At 33.6% G+C, this 18,181-nt stretch overlaps 1 protein-coding gene across 11 annotated transcripts in view; it reads right to left on the reverse strand.

Annotated features, from left to right (window-relative positions):
• TSC22D1 (TSC22 domain family member 1) overlaps positions 1–18,181 on the reverse strand; it is a 124,368-nt gene that overhangs the window by 86,692 nt on the left and 19,495 nt on the right. For 2 of the 11 annotated variants that reach the window (XM_065902373.1, XM_065902369.1), the window contains 2 exons: positions 4,168–4,314; positions 2,419–3,266 (listed from right to left, as the gene is read on the reverse strand). The exons of 3 other annotated variants lie outside the window; for them this stretch is intronic. In XM_065902373.1, the coding sequence (XP_065758445.1) occupies positions 3,131–3,266; positions 4,168–4,314 (283 nt within the window). In that variant the 3' untranslated portion in view covers positions 2,419–3,130. Of the gene's footprint in view, positions 1–2,418; positions 3,314–4,156; positions 4,328–18,181 lie in introns of those variants that run through there. 6 more of the 11 variants (XM_065902370.1, XR_010658556.1, XR_010658553.1 and 3 more) reach the window with 6 other exon arrangements.

Below are 18,181 nucleotides of genomic sequence, written 5' to 3' on the forward strand. Positions count from 1 at the left end.
AAATATCTGAATTTTAAAAAATCAAGAAATTGCTTAGGACATCTAGGCACTGACATTTTGCTCAAGTGTTTCAATACAGCAAAATCAAGTAAGATTTATTGATATATTTATCATATATATATGTCAGTACTTGTAGTCACACTTCTTATTATTTATCTTCTTTAAAACAGAAGTTATTAAAAAAAAAACTTTCTTTACTCAAATTTAAAAAAACTATTTTATGAGCTAGTCCTACGAATCATAGTGAAACAATAAGCTTAGTTCTTATACCTCAAACATAAAGCCATATTCAATATTCATAACTGTTTTTATTTTGAGGCTACTGATAGTATAGGGAAGAGTTCATGTAATGAAAATTATTTTTAAAACTCTCATTTCACCACTCTTTTTACAATATGTTTGAAATTTCCAGTGCAATGCTTTTATTTAACACTCCCTGCCCTACATCTTTTAAATACATATAGTTAAGGCTTCTAAATTCTTTTGTATTCAAGGAAACATAGTCTCCCATCTTTCATAGAAATACATTTTGTCTGTCAATCTTTTAATAGCTTTAATCCTAAAAACAAAATTTTATCCACAGTATTTTTACTCATCTTTTCCAAACTTACTAGACTAATAAAGCCAAGAACTTTAGCTCCTCTCCCACACTGTAAATACAATAGCTATTCTAAATCATAATTTCCTTTTATAATTCTTTTTTTCAGAGTATAATTTCTTTAGAGAGCCAAATTAGATAATTTTAATCCACAAGTTGTCATTAACTAAACTTATTTGCCACCTAGGACCCTACCATAAAGTTTTTTAATTTCAGCAATCAGCTTCTTACAAATTTTCATCAAATCAAAAGAGAGATCTCCTCTTGTTTCTAGCAGACTGCATAAAAAGGTAAATTGTTCTAATGGCTCTAATTAAGTTTGTGTAGATATAAAGACAAGAATCATGAAAACCAAATTTTATCCTTTCCCATGTTCTCTTGGTAAGGTTAAAAGAAAGAGACTCTGTAAGTTAAGATTTCCCCTTCTACAATTACTTGTTCAAGCAGAACATCAAAATGTAAAATACTTTCTCCTATTAACAGCACCCACTAATTGAATAGCTCTCCAATAAGTCACTATTCTCAAATATTCTTTTTCTGACTACAAGAAATGTCTTCTGTATGCAATTAGGTAAGGGTCTATCTTTATCAAGATCTCACTTTAAAAAAGACTTGAGCATATTACTCCTGATATTTTCAATATTAACTCAAGAGTTTTAATGGTTTGCAAAATTGACATATGAAAATGACATCTAAAAAATTCCAATTCTGGAAACAAAGCTAAGGTGAAGTTAATCAGTAAAGTGTAAAAACAAGACTAAATAGATCACCTATTTCCTTAATTTGGCACTCTGTGACCCAATGAAAAGTCATTTTAATTCAATAATTTAAATAATTTTTTTCTCAAAAAAGTTTTAACACATACAATGATAGAATATATATTCAGAAATACTTAAGAGGAAGACACATAAAATTAAAATCCATTTTAAAATACTGTTATAGTTTCCATTTTCTATTCCTGAAAGAAAAATAAGCCATTTATCAGTAAGTGCATTTTTTTCATGGAGAAAATATTTATTAGTTTTTCAAATGATCACATAATACAAATGTTACACAATTAGTCATTCTAGAAAAAAATTAGCTTATATTAATATTCATAAAATAAACACTGAAAAATATAGGATTGCATATTGTGACATGAAATATTTAAAAATTTGAAAGAAAATCAAAATTAAAGTTTAAACAAATCAGTTCACATTAATATACATGAAGTTTCACTTTTAAATAGCTTTCAGTGGCATGAGATGAATAGAAATGCACTTACATTTCTTTTGCACACTTTAAGGAACAAAGCTAAAATTTAATCAAAGCATGAGATGAATGGGATTAAGAGACTAAATCATTTCTCTTCAAAACTGAAACAAAAGGCCATAAACTGGCCTTCAGTTCCCTGAGTTCCTTCTAAAATGTTGAGTAGTTGTTTTTTAATTTATATGTGTTTGTAAAAACTATCTTATTAACTTTTAACAAAAGCAAATCAAGAGTAAAAAGTTGTAATCATTTATGGGAATTCAGAGCTCTCCCGGGAAATTTTAGCTCAAACTGATCTTCTAAACTTACTTTTAAGTACCATACATACAAAAGTTTATGTATAATTAATAAGGGGAAAACGGGTCCCACACATAGTCAACAAAGACTAAAGGCCAGGTTATAACCTAGCAAGTGTGGTTTCTAAAACCTCTTAAGATTCTAAAACATTTAGATGCTTCCACATCTCTAGAATTTCTATTCTTAAAATTTAAACCAAATAAGACAAACTGGCAGCATCACATAACTTTAAAAAACTTCTTTAAAACTTTAAAAAACTTTCAACTGACTAGCTTAATAGATACTAAAAAGAGAAATAAAACATTTTGATAGCTACTTCCATCAATTTATCAAATCCATAGTTTGGATAACTTTCTTGCAACACTTAATTCACACACAGAGGCTTATTCTACTACTACTACTTGCCTTTGCTCTATAAAATAACTCTTTGTTTCAGGATCATTCAACTTTAGAATGCCTGCAAATGCAGAACAATATCTCAAGTTTAACAGGTATTTACTTTAAAAGACTTAACTTAGAAGGTGCCTCTACTTCTATACTGGAATCTGCTGATTCGACAAGAATAAGACTCAAGACTAGAAAAAGATAAACCGAAAAAGTACATCCTAATATTAAAAGTGATTTAGGAATAATTAAGATTTTCACCCTTTACTTCCTAGTTCTTTTCAGTGTTGGGCAACAAAAGACAAATTTCATTGAGTTTTCTGGGTCTCCGAGACTACCAGAAAGTCTGCCTGCTTCATTAAGGTGATTTTCAATCCCACAAAAACAGAGAGCTGCTTTTTTAAAGAAGGGAGTCTCTCATGCTTCCTCTAGTTCAGTCTTCTGAATAGAAAGGAATAGTTTCATGGTCATGTAAAGTTCCAATCTGAGAAAATTACGTCATTATCTGAGCCTTTCCATTTCCAGATCAAGAGTACACCAGAGAGAATTCTTAAAGTTTGTCAATGACAAGGTCAGGTGGCTCTCTCATCCTTGTGTCTTCTAGACATAGTGCGTGGCTCCGTTCACCACTGCCTTCCAAACTGCAGTTGCTGCATGTGTGACAGATATCATCCATGAAGGCTCTGCTAGAGGAGTTCCTTTGGCTGAAGGAGGATGTTTACCAGTTGAAAGAAATCTGGGCAATTAGAGAACAAATAAACCGGTCTCCCATTATCAAGATACCTGGAGTCACAGAAGGAATCCACCAAGGAAAAAATGAAAACTTGCCAAAGGCACCAAAGTTCACGTTCTACCCACTGTAGATGATAAGAACTTCCTGAAATCAAATCCTACCCTTGGCATCAAAGATACTAACAGAAAACTGTATTAATGCCATGGGGAAAATCTAGGACAAGGTTCTTTTGCCACAAATAACATTATTCCTAGGGACTGGAAAACTACTTGTGAGTATATTTAACAAAGCATTCAGGGATAGTATCTCCTGAAACACATTCATTTGTATGTATTGTATTAAAGAATGAAGCCTAGATTTAACAGTAAAACCATAATGGTACTATCATTGCATCTTGTTAAAGATCTACCTGATATGAAGTCCTAAAGTTCAACATAGGAGAATAGACCAAAAAGTTCTCACTAATAGGGCAGGATAACACCTGGACATCAGATGGTGTAAATTAGAAAAATTCAGATGTCCAGTTTGCCCAAAGACAAAATACAGAAACTTCTTAAATACTGGAATATAAAAGAGCACTGAGAAGTACACTAATACCAGTAAAGGTTAAAATGGGCAAATATTTCCTTTTAAAAATTCCTGCGGACTACACAGGCATTCACCAAATCAGTGCCCCCAGATCAGCCACTGCTTTAATTATCTGGAGAGAAAATTAACTACATCTTAAGTCTCTTTTCTGAAGGGGCACTAGTTAGCATTCTTAGAAAAACAAACAGATTGCAGCCCCACTTGGTTCTTCTATGAACCCAAGGAGTAAACAACAGAATTACATGGGCAATGGAAGGACACTCCAGTCTATAAATAAACCCAAGTAAATAATGGAAAGCACCCACTTGTTTATTACCCTTTCCCAACTCTCTCCAGAAGCTGGATATTCTGCCTCCAAAGGTTCAGTGGAGAAAGTGGACCCCTGACGTCAAAAGCTCTCCGTGGTCTTGGCTGTATCTGTGGTTCTAGGATCACTCCTTGCACCTCTGGTAGGAGAGAAGCACTGAAATAGAGAGCTGAATATAGATTTAAGAAAAAAACTCTTATTAAGAAATTACATTCTCTGATCATTTGAGCTTGTAATGACTTATCCTCGGGACAAAAAGGAGCCACCTCTGCGCACACATTCTTCAGTGCCTTCTTAATTTGAATTTTAGAAGTCTTTCACCACGAATGATTAATTACTCAGTAACTATTAAGAAGGGAACTAGCTCGGTCTAAGTCATAACACAGTGTGTGACAAACCACTCAACTTCAAGTGGAAGACCAAATATAAAAATGATAAATTAGGACTGGTAAACAAGATCATAAGTGTCTTAAAGGGACAGGCAAAGGCACTTGACCTCAGATATATTAAAGGAGGAGTCCCAATTAATTCTGCTGTCAAAGAGAAGACGATGGATTGAAAAACAGAAATAGAATAATCAAGCACATTAACAGGAATACCACTAAACCTTAAGAAGCGGAATTTCTCAGTTTTTTAATTCTTCAGTAATTTAAAGAATTAATCAGACTACAGTCCCTTATTATAGCAGTATATAAAAATAAACCTGAATTTTATCAAGCTATGCCTACTGTCACTGAAAAAGATTTATTCTTCAAGCACTCATCTTTAAAAGTGGGAGGGCAGAATAGTGGACATAGTCAATACGGACTAAAAATCCTTTTCAAACATGATCATTTGGTTTGGGGTCAAGAAGGACCAGGAAATAATCATTAATGGCTTCAATGCAGAAATTAAAGCAGTTAAGATATACCCAAATAATAGATGATGATAAAGATACTGGAAAATAGTTCACTTTATTATAGAAATAAGGTGAACAAGAGAAGGAAGTTCAAAGCACATAGTATCTGATCAAGGAAAAGCTGAAAGGAGAATAAGATAGGCAGATATACATAATATTTAAAGTTAGAGGGACTGCAGGATAAATTTAACAGTGGAAAACAGATCAACTGTATTTTGTGGTAAGGAATGATACAGCCCTATTAAATTTCAGATCTTATTCTAAATAGAAAGGTGCTGTATGCTCCTGCTGTATGGAACATGGGCAGTCACTGTCCGACTTCAGGGACATGTTATATTTGGGGATAAATTAAGAAAAAAGGCTATCAAATAATTTCTCTCTCTCTCACCCCAACTGGTTATCACAAGGGTTCCTTACCTGTTAGTGGAACGAGGACTGCGCTCTCTTGTTCTCTATCAATCAACCCACAAAGGTTATAGGTTCAGCACTAAGAAGGTAGCAACCAACCAAAGTTAGTTTTAATGCCTTCACTTCCTCCTGGCTCTGCCAGCCAGTTTGGAAAAATGCCAACAGCTGAAAAGGAATGGTTATTCCATTACCTAACAACAATTAGAGTAAGGAAAAAATTTTTAAGCCTGAAGATGAAGGAATGAGGTAATATAACCCTTTGGTACCTTAGGAATATATTCAATTCTCTACAAGTGAGAAATGAAAATGGTTCAGACTTAGAAAACCTATAAATTTAACCATCAAATCTATAATTTCCAAATTTTAAAGAAATGAAAAAAGAAGTAAAAGGAAGTCAAGGGGGTGAAACTGTCATCTAACAAGAGATATCAAATAAATAACTACAACAGTATTTTATGAGTGTATGTGGCAGCTATTTTTTCATTTCAAATTTCCAATAGATTTTAAATCCCAGGGTCTTTAAACAGTATTTTACAGTAAAATCACATTAGGAGGAACGTGAGGGATAACAAGAGGAAAAGAGCACAAAAAGAAAAGATCTGAATATTCAATCTCTCAAGAAAACAAAGTCTAAATAGGTATTTTCAAGGGTCAAAAATCACAAACAGATTAGCAAAGTATTCCACAGCTGGAGTTCTTAAGGAGTGGCTCTTTAACAGATGAGAAAGGTTAAAACTGAAACATCAGCGCTATCTCATTTGTTTTCAGTGGACCTATACTGTGGAAACAGGTATGACAAAAGCACTTTTAAAATTATTAAACAATCAACCTCTACCCTTTTCTAATCAATTTTCTTGACAAATTCTTTTTCATACCTAATAATATTTCAATATAAATCATGAAAATTTAAAGACTCTCAAATGAATGAGAGCTAAGTAAAACTTAACTAAGATATATTAAATATTAAAATATATTCAGAAACTATAAAGACATGACTTTCCAAATTTCCTAGTTTTTCTTCATCTTATAAATACTAATCAGTAGTACAGTGATAGGTCTGATTGAAAATACAGGCAAAAAGGGAGCATTCCATTATGGAAAAAAATCACTCAGTAATTTAAATTTAGAAGCCCACTTCACTTTGAAAATGAGAAACAACTCCCAAGAAATCATTATCTTGCTCAGATTAATAATGGTCTAAATTTACAGTTTCTCCTTAAGTAGGAGCTCCAAATCCTTGATTTACCAGGTCCCACAGAATATACAAATTAAAAAGACAACAAACTTAGTATAAAAAAACCCAACGTCCTTGGGTTAAGTTATGTAAGTTAAATAAGAGAGCTGGCTAGAGAAATAGACCCACTTATGAAATTCTCCCAAGTGAGATTACTTTCAAGATATCACTTCTCTATTTTGCCTTAAGTATGCCAAAACTTGTGGATTCAACATATTCATACTCAAAAATGAACTAAACAGATTTCCTTAAATAGGAATTATTTGAATCACTGAGGAGAACTGTATCTCTCTTGCTTCAGGAGTTAATTTATGAAGTCTATGGACTGATAATCACTTACACAGAAAAATGTAAAGGCACTTTCAAAATGAGACCATTATTCAAACAAGAAAGAATAGCCTTTGCAAGACTACTACTGATTGAGGCTCACAAGAAAGACACAGTAAGACCTAACGTAATTCTGTTTTAATAGACAGCATTCTTCGATGTGATGTTTCAAGAGGGAAAGAAGAAATTACTCTGCTTCAGGATTTACAGTTCAACCAGTAAAGAAGAAATTACAAACCAAAGCTAAGAAAATCAGCAATGCTGAAATGCAACAGAAGAACTCAAACAAAGAGGCAGAAGGTCTATTCATCTATCATTTTAGTTTTTTCCATTATTAAAGTTTAAAGATTCTTACTGAATATTAAGTTACATTCAAATCAGAAACAATCTAAGTATTTTATATATAAATACCACTCTTAAGAAATGCTCCTGAAATGTACAAACTATTTGCAATATTTGTTCTCAATACTAAATTACTAAATAAGCATATAACATTTCCAATATCAACAAAAAGAGACTCACCAATCATTTTTAAGCAATGAAATGGAACATAACACATTTCTACGAAGACTATGATTTCTATTCTCTTGTGTTACAGAAGACTAATTTGAAGTCTAAATTAGAAATTTACAGACAATTCATAAAACATCTTAAGAGTCATATGGTGGCTCAGATGGTAAAGTGTCTACCTACGATGCGGGAGACCCAGGTTCAATCCCTGGGTTGGGAAGATCCCCTGGAGAAGGAAATGGCAACCCACTCCAGTACTCTTGCCTGGAAAATCCCATGGACAGAGAAGTCTGGTAGGCTACAGTCCATGGGGTTGCAAAGAGTCGGACACGATTGAGAAACTTCGCTTTCACTCTAAACTGGGAACATGACACAGAAATATCTTCTTCTTATCTTTTATCATTAATTCTTACTAGTTCTAAGGCACTTCTGCAAAGAATAAGAATTTCCCACAAATCCCTTCAAATGTCCAGATCAGGCCCAACTGGCATTAAGAAGAAAATGAAAGAACATCCTTAAGAAAAGCAGTGAGTCTTTGCAACTCCAGCCCCTATACACACTTGGGTTAAATAAATTCAGTAAAGGTTTTACAAATGAATGAAGCCCACTGGTCAAAAAACAAGAAGTTAAGAAGAACTTTGTCAAGCAGCTGATGTCTAAAGTTAAGCTTTCTTACCCTAAAGGAAATAAAAATCATCAGAAGTATTAGTTTCATGGAGTCTCTTTTTTTGGGGGGAGGAGGTGTCCATCAGCATCTAGGGTTAATTTCTACGTAAAACTTCACAGGATTCACCTGCAACTTCACAGGTATTATCCTGAGGTGACACAAATTTTAGCTAAATTATAAGACCCATTATAAATTTTCTAATGTTCTTTTGCAGACCAAAAATTAGTAAGAAAACAAACTGGATATTGCCAAAACACCCAATTTCACTTTTAAATTTTAAAAAGTGAGAGATCTTGTAAAAAGCAAACAGACAAACAAAGCCCAGCTTCCTTAGAATTAGTTAGCCACAGTATTGTGTTGTATCTCGAGGAAAAGGCTGTATCCCCCATCCAAGTACTAAGGATGCCCGACCCTGCTTAGCTTCCAAGAAAAGGTTATAGCTAAACCACAACCCTGTATATATTATCAAACAGGATACACCTTATAAATACTAAAATAAGGAAGAAAGCCTGGAAATTAAGGAACATAGAGCATGGAAAGCAATAACCTAAAAGAGAAGAAAATATAATGAGAATGAAAGAAACCTACCAGATTATTTTAAGAATCTAACCAAATTCCAAGATTTATCAATATATTTTTTTCTTCATCCTTTTGGAAAAGATACTAATCCCAAAATTTGGGGCTCAAGTTACTCTATTAGGTTTAAATATTAAGTATTTGTTAAAAGAGAGAAAAGCAATAGCTAATCCAACTGTGCCTTCAGGTTCTACCAACTATAAGATAGGGAAGTAAAAAAGGTAAAAAAAAGAAAAAAGAAAATATGCAATACATTTTTAGAGCGGTTAATGCACTATAGAATGAAAGATAAAAGGCAATCCTAAAAATACATATCAACTATAAAAAAGTCAAATTCAGAATCAAGCTGCATTTAAAAAGGCAACTTCAGGGTCAAGACAACTAAACACAGAAACATTTAAATTTACCACTGCCTCCTTTAAATGAAAAAGGCTTCTATATTTCAAAAACAGAAAACTTTAGTGAAAGTAATTTTATGTTAAAATTAATGGAACATGATGAGAAACAATATTGACACAGTATTAAAATATCTCCCACAAGACACTTATTATTTACACAGGAAAAAAGTAAATTAATAGTGTAGAAATCAGACAGACACTTCCTTAACCAAATTAACTTTTATCACCACCGGTAACAGGACATGTACCTCCTGATACAATGTACTGATAACGACATAACATCACTTCAGTGGAATCTTTTCCAAAAATGCTTGATTCTCAATCTGATTAGGAAAGAACATCAGACACACAAGTTAAAAAATAGTCTAACTAGCTAGTACTCTTCAAAAATGTCACAGTTACAAAAGGCAAAGAGAATGAAGAACCAGCCCAGACTGAAGAAGATTAAACAGACATGACAATTAAATACACTGTGAAATTCTAGATAGGATCCTGGACCAAAAGAAGGTCATTTAATGGACTATAATCAAATGCAAATAAACTTACAGATGGTTAGTATTAACTCCTGATTTCTACATTTGTTCTACAAATATTAGCGAAAGCTGGGTGAATTCTATGTACTAATTTCTGCAACTTTTGGTAGACCTAAGTTTGCTTTAAAATAAAAATATAAAAACAAAAGGTTCTGAATAATTTGACATAAAGTGCACTCCAATCTTTCTTTAAAAACTAACTCTAGTCGAAATAACAGCATTAATATTATGTACTAACATCAGAAAACTAATCAGATGGTGATAGTCTTGCTTAGGCTTTTAACTTTTTTGATAAATAGTTTTATACAAAGAACTCTGATTTGGAAGAAATCAGAGATTTAAAAAATCTTCTCTTCTATAAACAGAGAAACTGAATTAAGTTTATGTTAAACTAGCATGGAAATGAACTTTGGACTAAAGCAAGCATATAGAAGTAATTGGCTAAAAAACAAAAAGTCTTCAGATTTTAAATTAACATATGTAAATTTTTATTCCTGCATAATAAAAAATGCAAGGAACAAAAATTTGTGCTCATTTTCTTAAAAATCTCCATAAGAAAGTATAGTGCCATAAATATCCCTCTTACAATTTTTTTTCCTAAAAATCAAATTATAAAATTCTCAATTAATAAACCTTCACTTGAAAAATCAGTTAAAAGTAAATATTCATAACCTGTTTGATTTTTTAACACTTATGGAGAGCTTAGTATACAGCAATATAGTATGCGTTTTATATATATGGCCTCACTCAGCCTCACAACTCAATGACATACAATACGATCATCACAAGTTTACTGAGAATATACTAAGGCACAAAGCAGTAAAGTTAACTCATCTAAGATCACAAATCTAGTAAGGTGTAGACTAGGACACTTTGTCTCCAAGATCCTGAGTTTTAACTAATTTTCTACTTCTCCAAATTATATTATTTTGATTAGCAATATTTGTTTTTAAAATACTTAGAATGTGATAAAATGCTAGAATAAATGCTTTAAGTAGAACTGAAATGTTCTCCTTCTATTTGTTTTGGCATTTCTACCAACCCAGGAAAGTCTGGCAAGGCAAAAAGACATAGAAATAAAGTATAGCAAAACTCAGTATCAGCACCATAAATAACCTAGAAACAGATGTTTCTACAGAACCTGAAAGGCCTATATCTAAAAGTCTGCTGAAATGGGAATTCGAAATTCTTCTCATCTTGAAAGGATCTTCAAAAAAGCAAGATGCAAATTTTAATTTCTAGTTTACATGTCACATGTATCTATTAACCTGCCTAACAAATATATAGGACAGTCTCTTAAATAAAAATCTCATAAAAAGTTCAATGAGTTTAATTATCTTAATGTACTTTAAACCTTGTATTTAATGCATTAAATATAAACATTAAATTAATAAACATTATATTAAGTCATCACTTTTTTTATGAGCCGTGTAAGAATGATGATCTAGCAGTAACAATTGGATTTTATTCTCTATTAAATCAGAGCTCAATTCTGCTACTTAGAGAACAGTCTTTTGTTTGTTAGCATATATAATATTCTGTATGGCTGTAGTAGCTGTCCTAAATTTTAATGTATTTTTAAAATTATTTACAGATGGCTTTCATTATTTCTACTCAAATTCTTCTGTATATAAAAACAAGATCAAAAGAAGGTCATTCCCTTCCTCATTCCAATGAAATCTAATAAAAATCATATAATATCTCCTTGTGAGTATGATATGAGAAGCACTCAGTAGTTTATACAAGAACAAGATGCTTTCAAATTCCTTATCAACAAAGCGAGGAAGGTTTTTTAAAAGACTGGAGAATTATTTAATTATAAATAACACCTTTAATCTACTCTAGTCTTATATAACTTGTCTGGACATTGAGCCTGCAGTGACAAAAAGAAGTCATAGATGGCATCCTGAACTTCAAGGCTCATGTCAGTCAGTAAACCATCAGAAATTAAGAAAGTCCAAGTTTGCCAAATATTCATGAGGTATTTAATACCTACACAGCAATGAAACTACAAACCCAGAAAATAAAGAATGCCTAAGCTGATATGCTATACTAAATTTACATTCTGGAAAAAAAAAACCACATTAATCCTGTTATTTTACCAACCATACACAGCTTTCACAGACAATCCTACTTTCCAAGCATTTTGGAAGTAAGGTTTTATAGACACGACCCAGGTTGTGAAAATGAAAATACTGCCAAAAAAGAAAATGGTGAAATGGCATGAGAGGAAAAGAACATCATCACCATCAAAGCAACTTGGGAAATGTGATCTGACATAAAGGAGACACATGAAGGTTAGTTAACACCATGTGGGCTATCCACACAACTTCCTAAAGGCCATCACAGATCTTGGATTAAGGCCTTGCAAGTGCCACTGTTACCACAACTCAAGTTTTCAATTTTGTCAGTGAGAAAATAACAAATGTGGATATAACTTCTTCAAGAAATAAAATTCTTGTATACTCCTTCACATGTTTAAATAAGGCACTTCTTTAAATTTTATTCAGAATACCAGATTATAGTGTTTGAGTTAGAAAATCTTTTTCCATTCTTCCTTCAAAATTTGAATCAAGTCTCTGATAAAAACAGCTAGTACTTTAAAAAGTCTGACTTCCTGCTGTTTTATGGTGGTCTATCATCAAAGTTATTCCCAAAAAAGCCAGAAATACCTTAATCTACCAATACATCTTCAAGAACATCTCCAATATCCATTCTTTTCACCTCTTTGATGAATCTTTTAGTCTCCAAAAGACTTCCATTATTCTCAGAATCTGACATCCTTTTTGGTACCACTTTCTTATTCCATTGCTGAAATAAATGTTTAACACATGAAATAGATAAATGGGAATGCAAATGTTTAATCAAATGTTTAACTGGGTCCTTTACTTCGTTAACAATGTGAAGTTTTAACTCTAAAACATAAGGAAAACAAAGTAAAGTAAGTAAAATGTCATATGTTTTACTAACTGAAGCACAGAACGAATTCTGATTAGCGTCCCTATCTCTGAGTTTATGGAGTTAACTAGTTCTTTCTCTCCTATTTACAGATTTCCCCTAGGAATATGCTAACTCATATGAGGCCCATCCCTAAGGTCTGCAAACCATTTACAATGACAGGGCCAATTAAATGAGGCTGCAAATATAAGAGTGCTGTACTTCTCACAATATGTTCTTTGACTTCTGCCAGATGGTATATATACTTGGTATATACTTTCACATGACAACAATTATACTTTTATTTCTAATAGAAATCAAATACTTAAGGGAAAACAGGGTGGTATAGCAGAAAAAGAACCGCTCACGTAGAATAATAAATGAAGGGACGGGATGCACTTGAAGCCTGCCATCACTTAGCTATACGAACCAGGATATTCCTCACATGTAAAATGAAACAGATCAACATTTCCCAAAGTATGTTCCAAAAAACACAGGGTCTATAAGACACTAATAGGTGCTATATGTTCAAATGAGTTGGAGTCAAGAAATAAAACTGTCTTTCTTCTGCAGAATTTCTCAGTCTTCGATAAATTAAAATACAATATCAGTCTCCAAGATGTTTATAGCAAAAAGATTCTCCCCCAAATTCCAGGGCTCTAGAACATTTTTCTTTTTACTTGAAGAACCAGCATTCCCAAAACATTAGTTTTCAAACTTTTAAACTAGATTTCAAAATCCAGTTCAATGAATCTCTGAAACTTAGAAACCAGGTACTGACTCATTATCTTATTTAAAATAAACTGATTAATTCCATTCATTCTAAGCAGATAAGTCTTCAATTCCATATGGGACTGAGTATGGAACAGATGGTCTTCAGGGCATTACGCCTGTCTGAAACAGTCTTTACAGCAAAAAAGTTTCAGAACCATTTGATTAGGGAAATGGTTTCATTTTTGGAGTATCAACAATCTGCTACATGACACTACATTCCTTCTACATATTCCCTGCCCCCATTAAGAGGGAAGTGTGCTTTTAACAACTTTTATTTCCATGAGTTCCAGAATTCTGAAGCACTTCTCCAATAGTCAAGCTACAGTCCAAGCATCCTGGGATTCAGCAAAAGAATTAATCGCAATGCTTTCATTATATGTAGTAAATTCACTTTTCTCTTACGTATCTGGAATGGTGATACTAGATATACATTGTTCTTAAGAGAATTGAGAAGGTATTCACTCCTCCTGCATGCATTAATTCTCTAATGGAGCTCCAGGTGAGAAAGGCTACCACCAAAAATATCACAAAGGTGCAGCATCACTTGTTTCTAAGGCTGTAGTATGGAGAAAGTCTCTAAACACGTAGACAAGTTTGTAATTTCAATTTACAGTAGGTAGAAAAGGAATCATTCTTGTTTGGCACAGAAAGAGCAGCAGCTACCGTTTACCGAACAAAGAAGTGAACTTCCTGCACTACACTATCTCCTTTACCCTCCCATTAACAGTGCAAGGGTGGCTGGCACTCCCACTTAACAGGTAAAGAAATTGGGCTTACAGGTACATTTACAAAGGTCAGACAATGAAGAGATAGCATAAACAAGATTAGACACCTGATCTGAGGCCAAGGATAATGCTCATTAAACTCCACCTCATTATGCTCTATGCTCATTAGTCTACAGCCTAGATTAATCAACCTGTGTGAACAGAAAAGCTGTCATGCACATCACACACAGAATAACTAAGCATAATTTAACATGGAATAATTCAGAAGACATACAAGATTTTAGGATATTTCTTCGGGGTACAAGACAAAGCTGTTTAAGACCAAAATCATGTCTTTTCCCCTTTGCATCCTTAGGATGTTTGCTCAGTGTGAACACACGTGTATAACAAGCATTTAATAAATATTTCTTATATAAATAAATCATCACAAATATCAAGAAAGAACAGAAATATGATAAATATAAAAAACCTTCTAGGCTAACAGACAATTGCTTAAATTGCTTAATTTTTCTAAAACACTTTATACAGCTAAAAACTATCACCAGATCCTCCTCTTGCCTGACCATCCCTTTTATTGGCCTTTCTATTTGTTTTTACCCCCTTGTTCATGTTTGGAACCTCTACCTCAACCATTCGTATTAACTGCATTTGTATTAATTGCATTTAAGTCACATATTCATAACACAACCAGGTTTTTGTTAAGCCGATGTGTTCACTTTTTTTTTTTTTTGGCATATGGATCAATTTCTTAATAAGCTAACTGAAGCTACTGGCAGATTCTCATGAGCTAAGAATCTGAATATAGTTAGAGACATACCTAAACTTTTATATAAAGAAAAAATAAAGTGAGTCTCTTAGCCTATCCATTTCAGAAGGGTAACCTCACTGATAATTTTCTCTTTTTCAATGTGATTGCCTCAAGAATTGGGAAGAGTGGCAAATTTAGGCTCTTGAAAGCATATCAATAAGCAAAATGTCTAGAAATGCAATCAACTGTACAAGATGTGAAAATTACTGACTTTTAGCAGCTTTGGCTATTTCATATTACTGGAAAGTGAAATTATGGAACATGTGAATAAGATTTGTACTATGTTACTATTAAATTATAAACTACTACTATATCCTTTAAGATATATCTTTACTGTTAACTATGATTTAAAAAAATTCCAATTGTTTTCTATAGTTCCACTGTTTATAAGTGAATCAGGAAAATATAAAAATTAAGGAAAGCAGCTTTACTATAAGACCTTTGAATTAAAAGAATAACTAATGCAACTGTCTAAGATTTAAAAATAATACTCTTCTAGGTTAATAAACAAAAAAGACTAGGTGAATCTTGCTTTTCAACTTAATATAAAAATGTTCACATAAATTAGTAATTTTTTATTCCAATAATAATCATGCAATGTGAAAATAAGCTGTCACTGTACAAAATTACAGATCTGAGTCACAATGTGCTATTATGATTGAATTGATGAGAGTTTTCTATTTTGAAAAGTACTATAATTTGATCACGTGAAACAAACAAAAAATAATCCAAAGTATCAAGAGCTTATAAGCTTGTATTTAAAGCTCACTGAGATCAATACAAGGCTACCAATCTGATCTATTAAAATGTTTGTCATAAAACTATCTCTATATCAGTTTATTTTTTAGAAATTGGATTCCACTTAATTTTCTAATTAAAGGCTTATTCTTTAGCAAAAACTTGGAAAACTTAACTAATTTTGAGTAGAAAATGCTTTTAAATGTATTAAGAAAAAAAGAATGAAATTAAGATTGAGAGGATCATCATTTGGAACACCAATCACTGTACACTCGATAATGAAGAACCAACAGGAAGTGTTTAAGGCCAAAGAGCTCCATACTCATATGCTAAAGACTGCTTTTTTTGTGGCCTGCATTTGTGCTTTTTTTCAAATTTTAAACTTTTTATTAGTGAAAGTGAAGTCACACAGTTGTGTTCAACTCTTTGTAACTCCATGGACTGTAGGCCACCAGGTTCCTCCATCCATGGGATTCTCCAGGCAAGAGTACTGGAGTGGGTTGCCATTTCCTTCTCCAGGGGATCTTCCCGACGCAGGGATCGAACCCAGGTCTCCTGCACTGCAGGCGGACTCTTTGTCATCTAAGCCACCAGGGAAGCCCTTTTATTAGTATAGCTAATTAACAATGTTGTGGTAGTTTCCAGTGAACAGCAAAGGGATTCAGCCATATGTATACAAGAATCCATTCTCTTCCAAACACCCCTCCCATCCAAGCTGGCACATCACATTGAGTAGAGTTCCATGTGCTATACAATAGGTCCTTGTTGGTTATTCATTTTAAACACAGCAGTGTGTACATGACCTTCCCAAACTCCCTATCTCTCTCTTCCCCCAGGCAATCATAAGCTCCTTTTCTAAGTCTGGGTCTCTTTGTTTTGTAAATAAGTTCATTTGTATCAATTCTTTTTAGATTCCAGGTATAAGGGATGTCATAGGATATTTCTCCTTCTCTGACTTACTTCACTCATTATGACACTCCCTAGGTCCAAAGTAGTATCAAGTATCAATACTACTGGCCCTCCCCATCTGTGGATCCCACATCCTCGGATTCAACCAACCAGAGAATGGCTGAATCCATGGACGTGGAACCCACAAATATGGAGAGCCAAAGTGGTATAAGCTCTGGAATCAAATCACCTAATGGAATACTAGCTCCATCACTTGGTAGTTACGTGAACAACTTCCTTGACAATATTTTACCTATAGTAGTATGTCAGCCAATAATATAGTGAAAGAAATTTTAGAATCATCTGTCATACAATCCTCAGGTCCCCTATGAATTTATCATCAACCTTATACAAATTTACAAAAAAAAAAAAAGTTAAAGAAGTTGCTACTTTCAATATTATTTACCTTCAGTAAATATTAAACATACTTGATTCTGGGGCTTCCTAGGTGGCTCTAGTGGTAATGAACCCACCTGCCAATGCCAGAGACATGGGTTTGATCCCTGGATGGGGAGATTCCCTGGAGGAGGAAACGGCAACCCACTCCAATAATTCTTGCCTAGAGAATCCCATGGACAGAGGAGCCTGGCAGGCTACAGTCCTCAGGGTCGCAGAGTTGGACACGACTGAAGCAACTAAGCACACAGGCAAGTATGCTTGCTCCTAAAAGGACTGGGATGAGGGGATATATGTGCACGTACAGCTATTCACACTGCTGTAGGGCAGAAACCAAGGCAACTCAGTAAAGCAATATCCTCCATTGAAAAATAAATTTTAAAAAAGGACTGGGATGAAGTTTAATATTTGGTTTATTACTATGGGATTCAAGAATGGAGGCAGAAAACTAGTTAAGATACGTAGCTTGGACTCAACCTACACCTCCTCATTCTAGATCTACCCTTCCTCCCTGGAATCTCAAAACAGGTAAATTCCTAATAAGATATATACCCAGTTGTACAAACATAAATCCTGATGTCACATAGGAGAATAACTGGTAGATAATGTTTGATAGATTCCAAAAGAAGAGAATAATACAATGAAACTGAAGAACAGCTTAGAAATCGGTGAAATCCCTTATATTAAGATTCTATGATATCATGGAATATCCACCAAAGACAAAAGATAAGGCTCTGTGCTTGACTCTGGAAGAGACGTTAAGATCAACTGTAAGTGATGAAGCCTTTTAAAACAGGACAAGAAGGAAAGACTCAGACATGTGATGGCTCATTAGCACCTGATCAGCAGACACCACTGGAGCCAAAACCAGAGATTGACTCGATTCACCTCGTCACCTTGAACCCCAAACAATACAGTTGAAGAAACAAAAATCAACCAAAAAAGGTTAACTACAAAGTAGCATTTTTTCCAAAATAAATTTAATAAGGTAAGTTTCACTGAATCAGTTCAGTTCCTCAGTCGTGTCTGACTCTTTGTGACCCTATGGACTGCTGACGCCAGGCTTCCCTGTCCATCACCAACTCCTGGAGTTTACTCAAACTCATGTCCATCGAGTCAATGATGCCATCCAACCATCTCATCCTC

Source organism: Muntiacus reevesi, chromosome 11, assembly GCF_963930625.1.
Source record: "Muntiacus reevesi chromosome 11, mMunRee1.1, whole genome shotgun sequence".
NCBI lineage: Eukaryota > Metazoa > Chordata > Mammalia > Artiodactyla > Cervidae > Muntiacus > Muntiacus reevesi.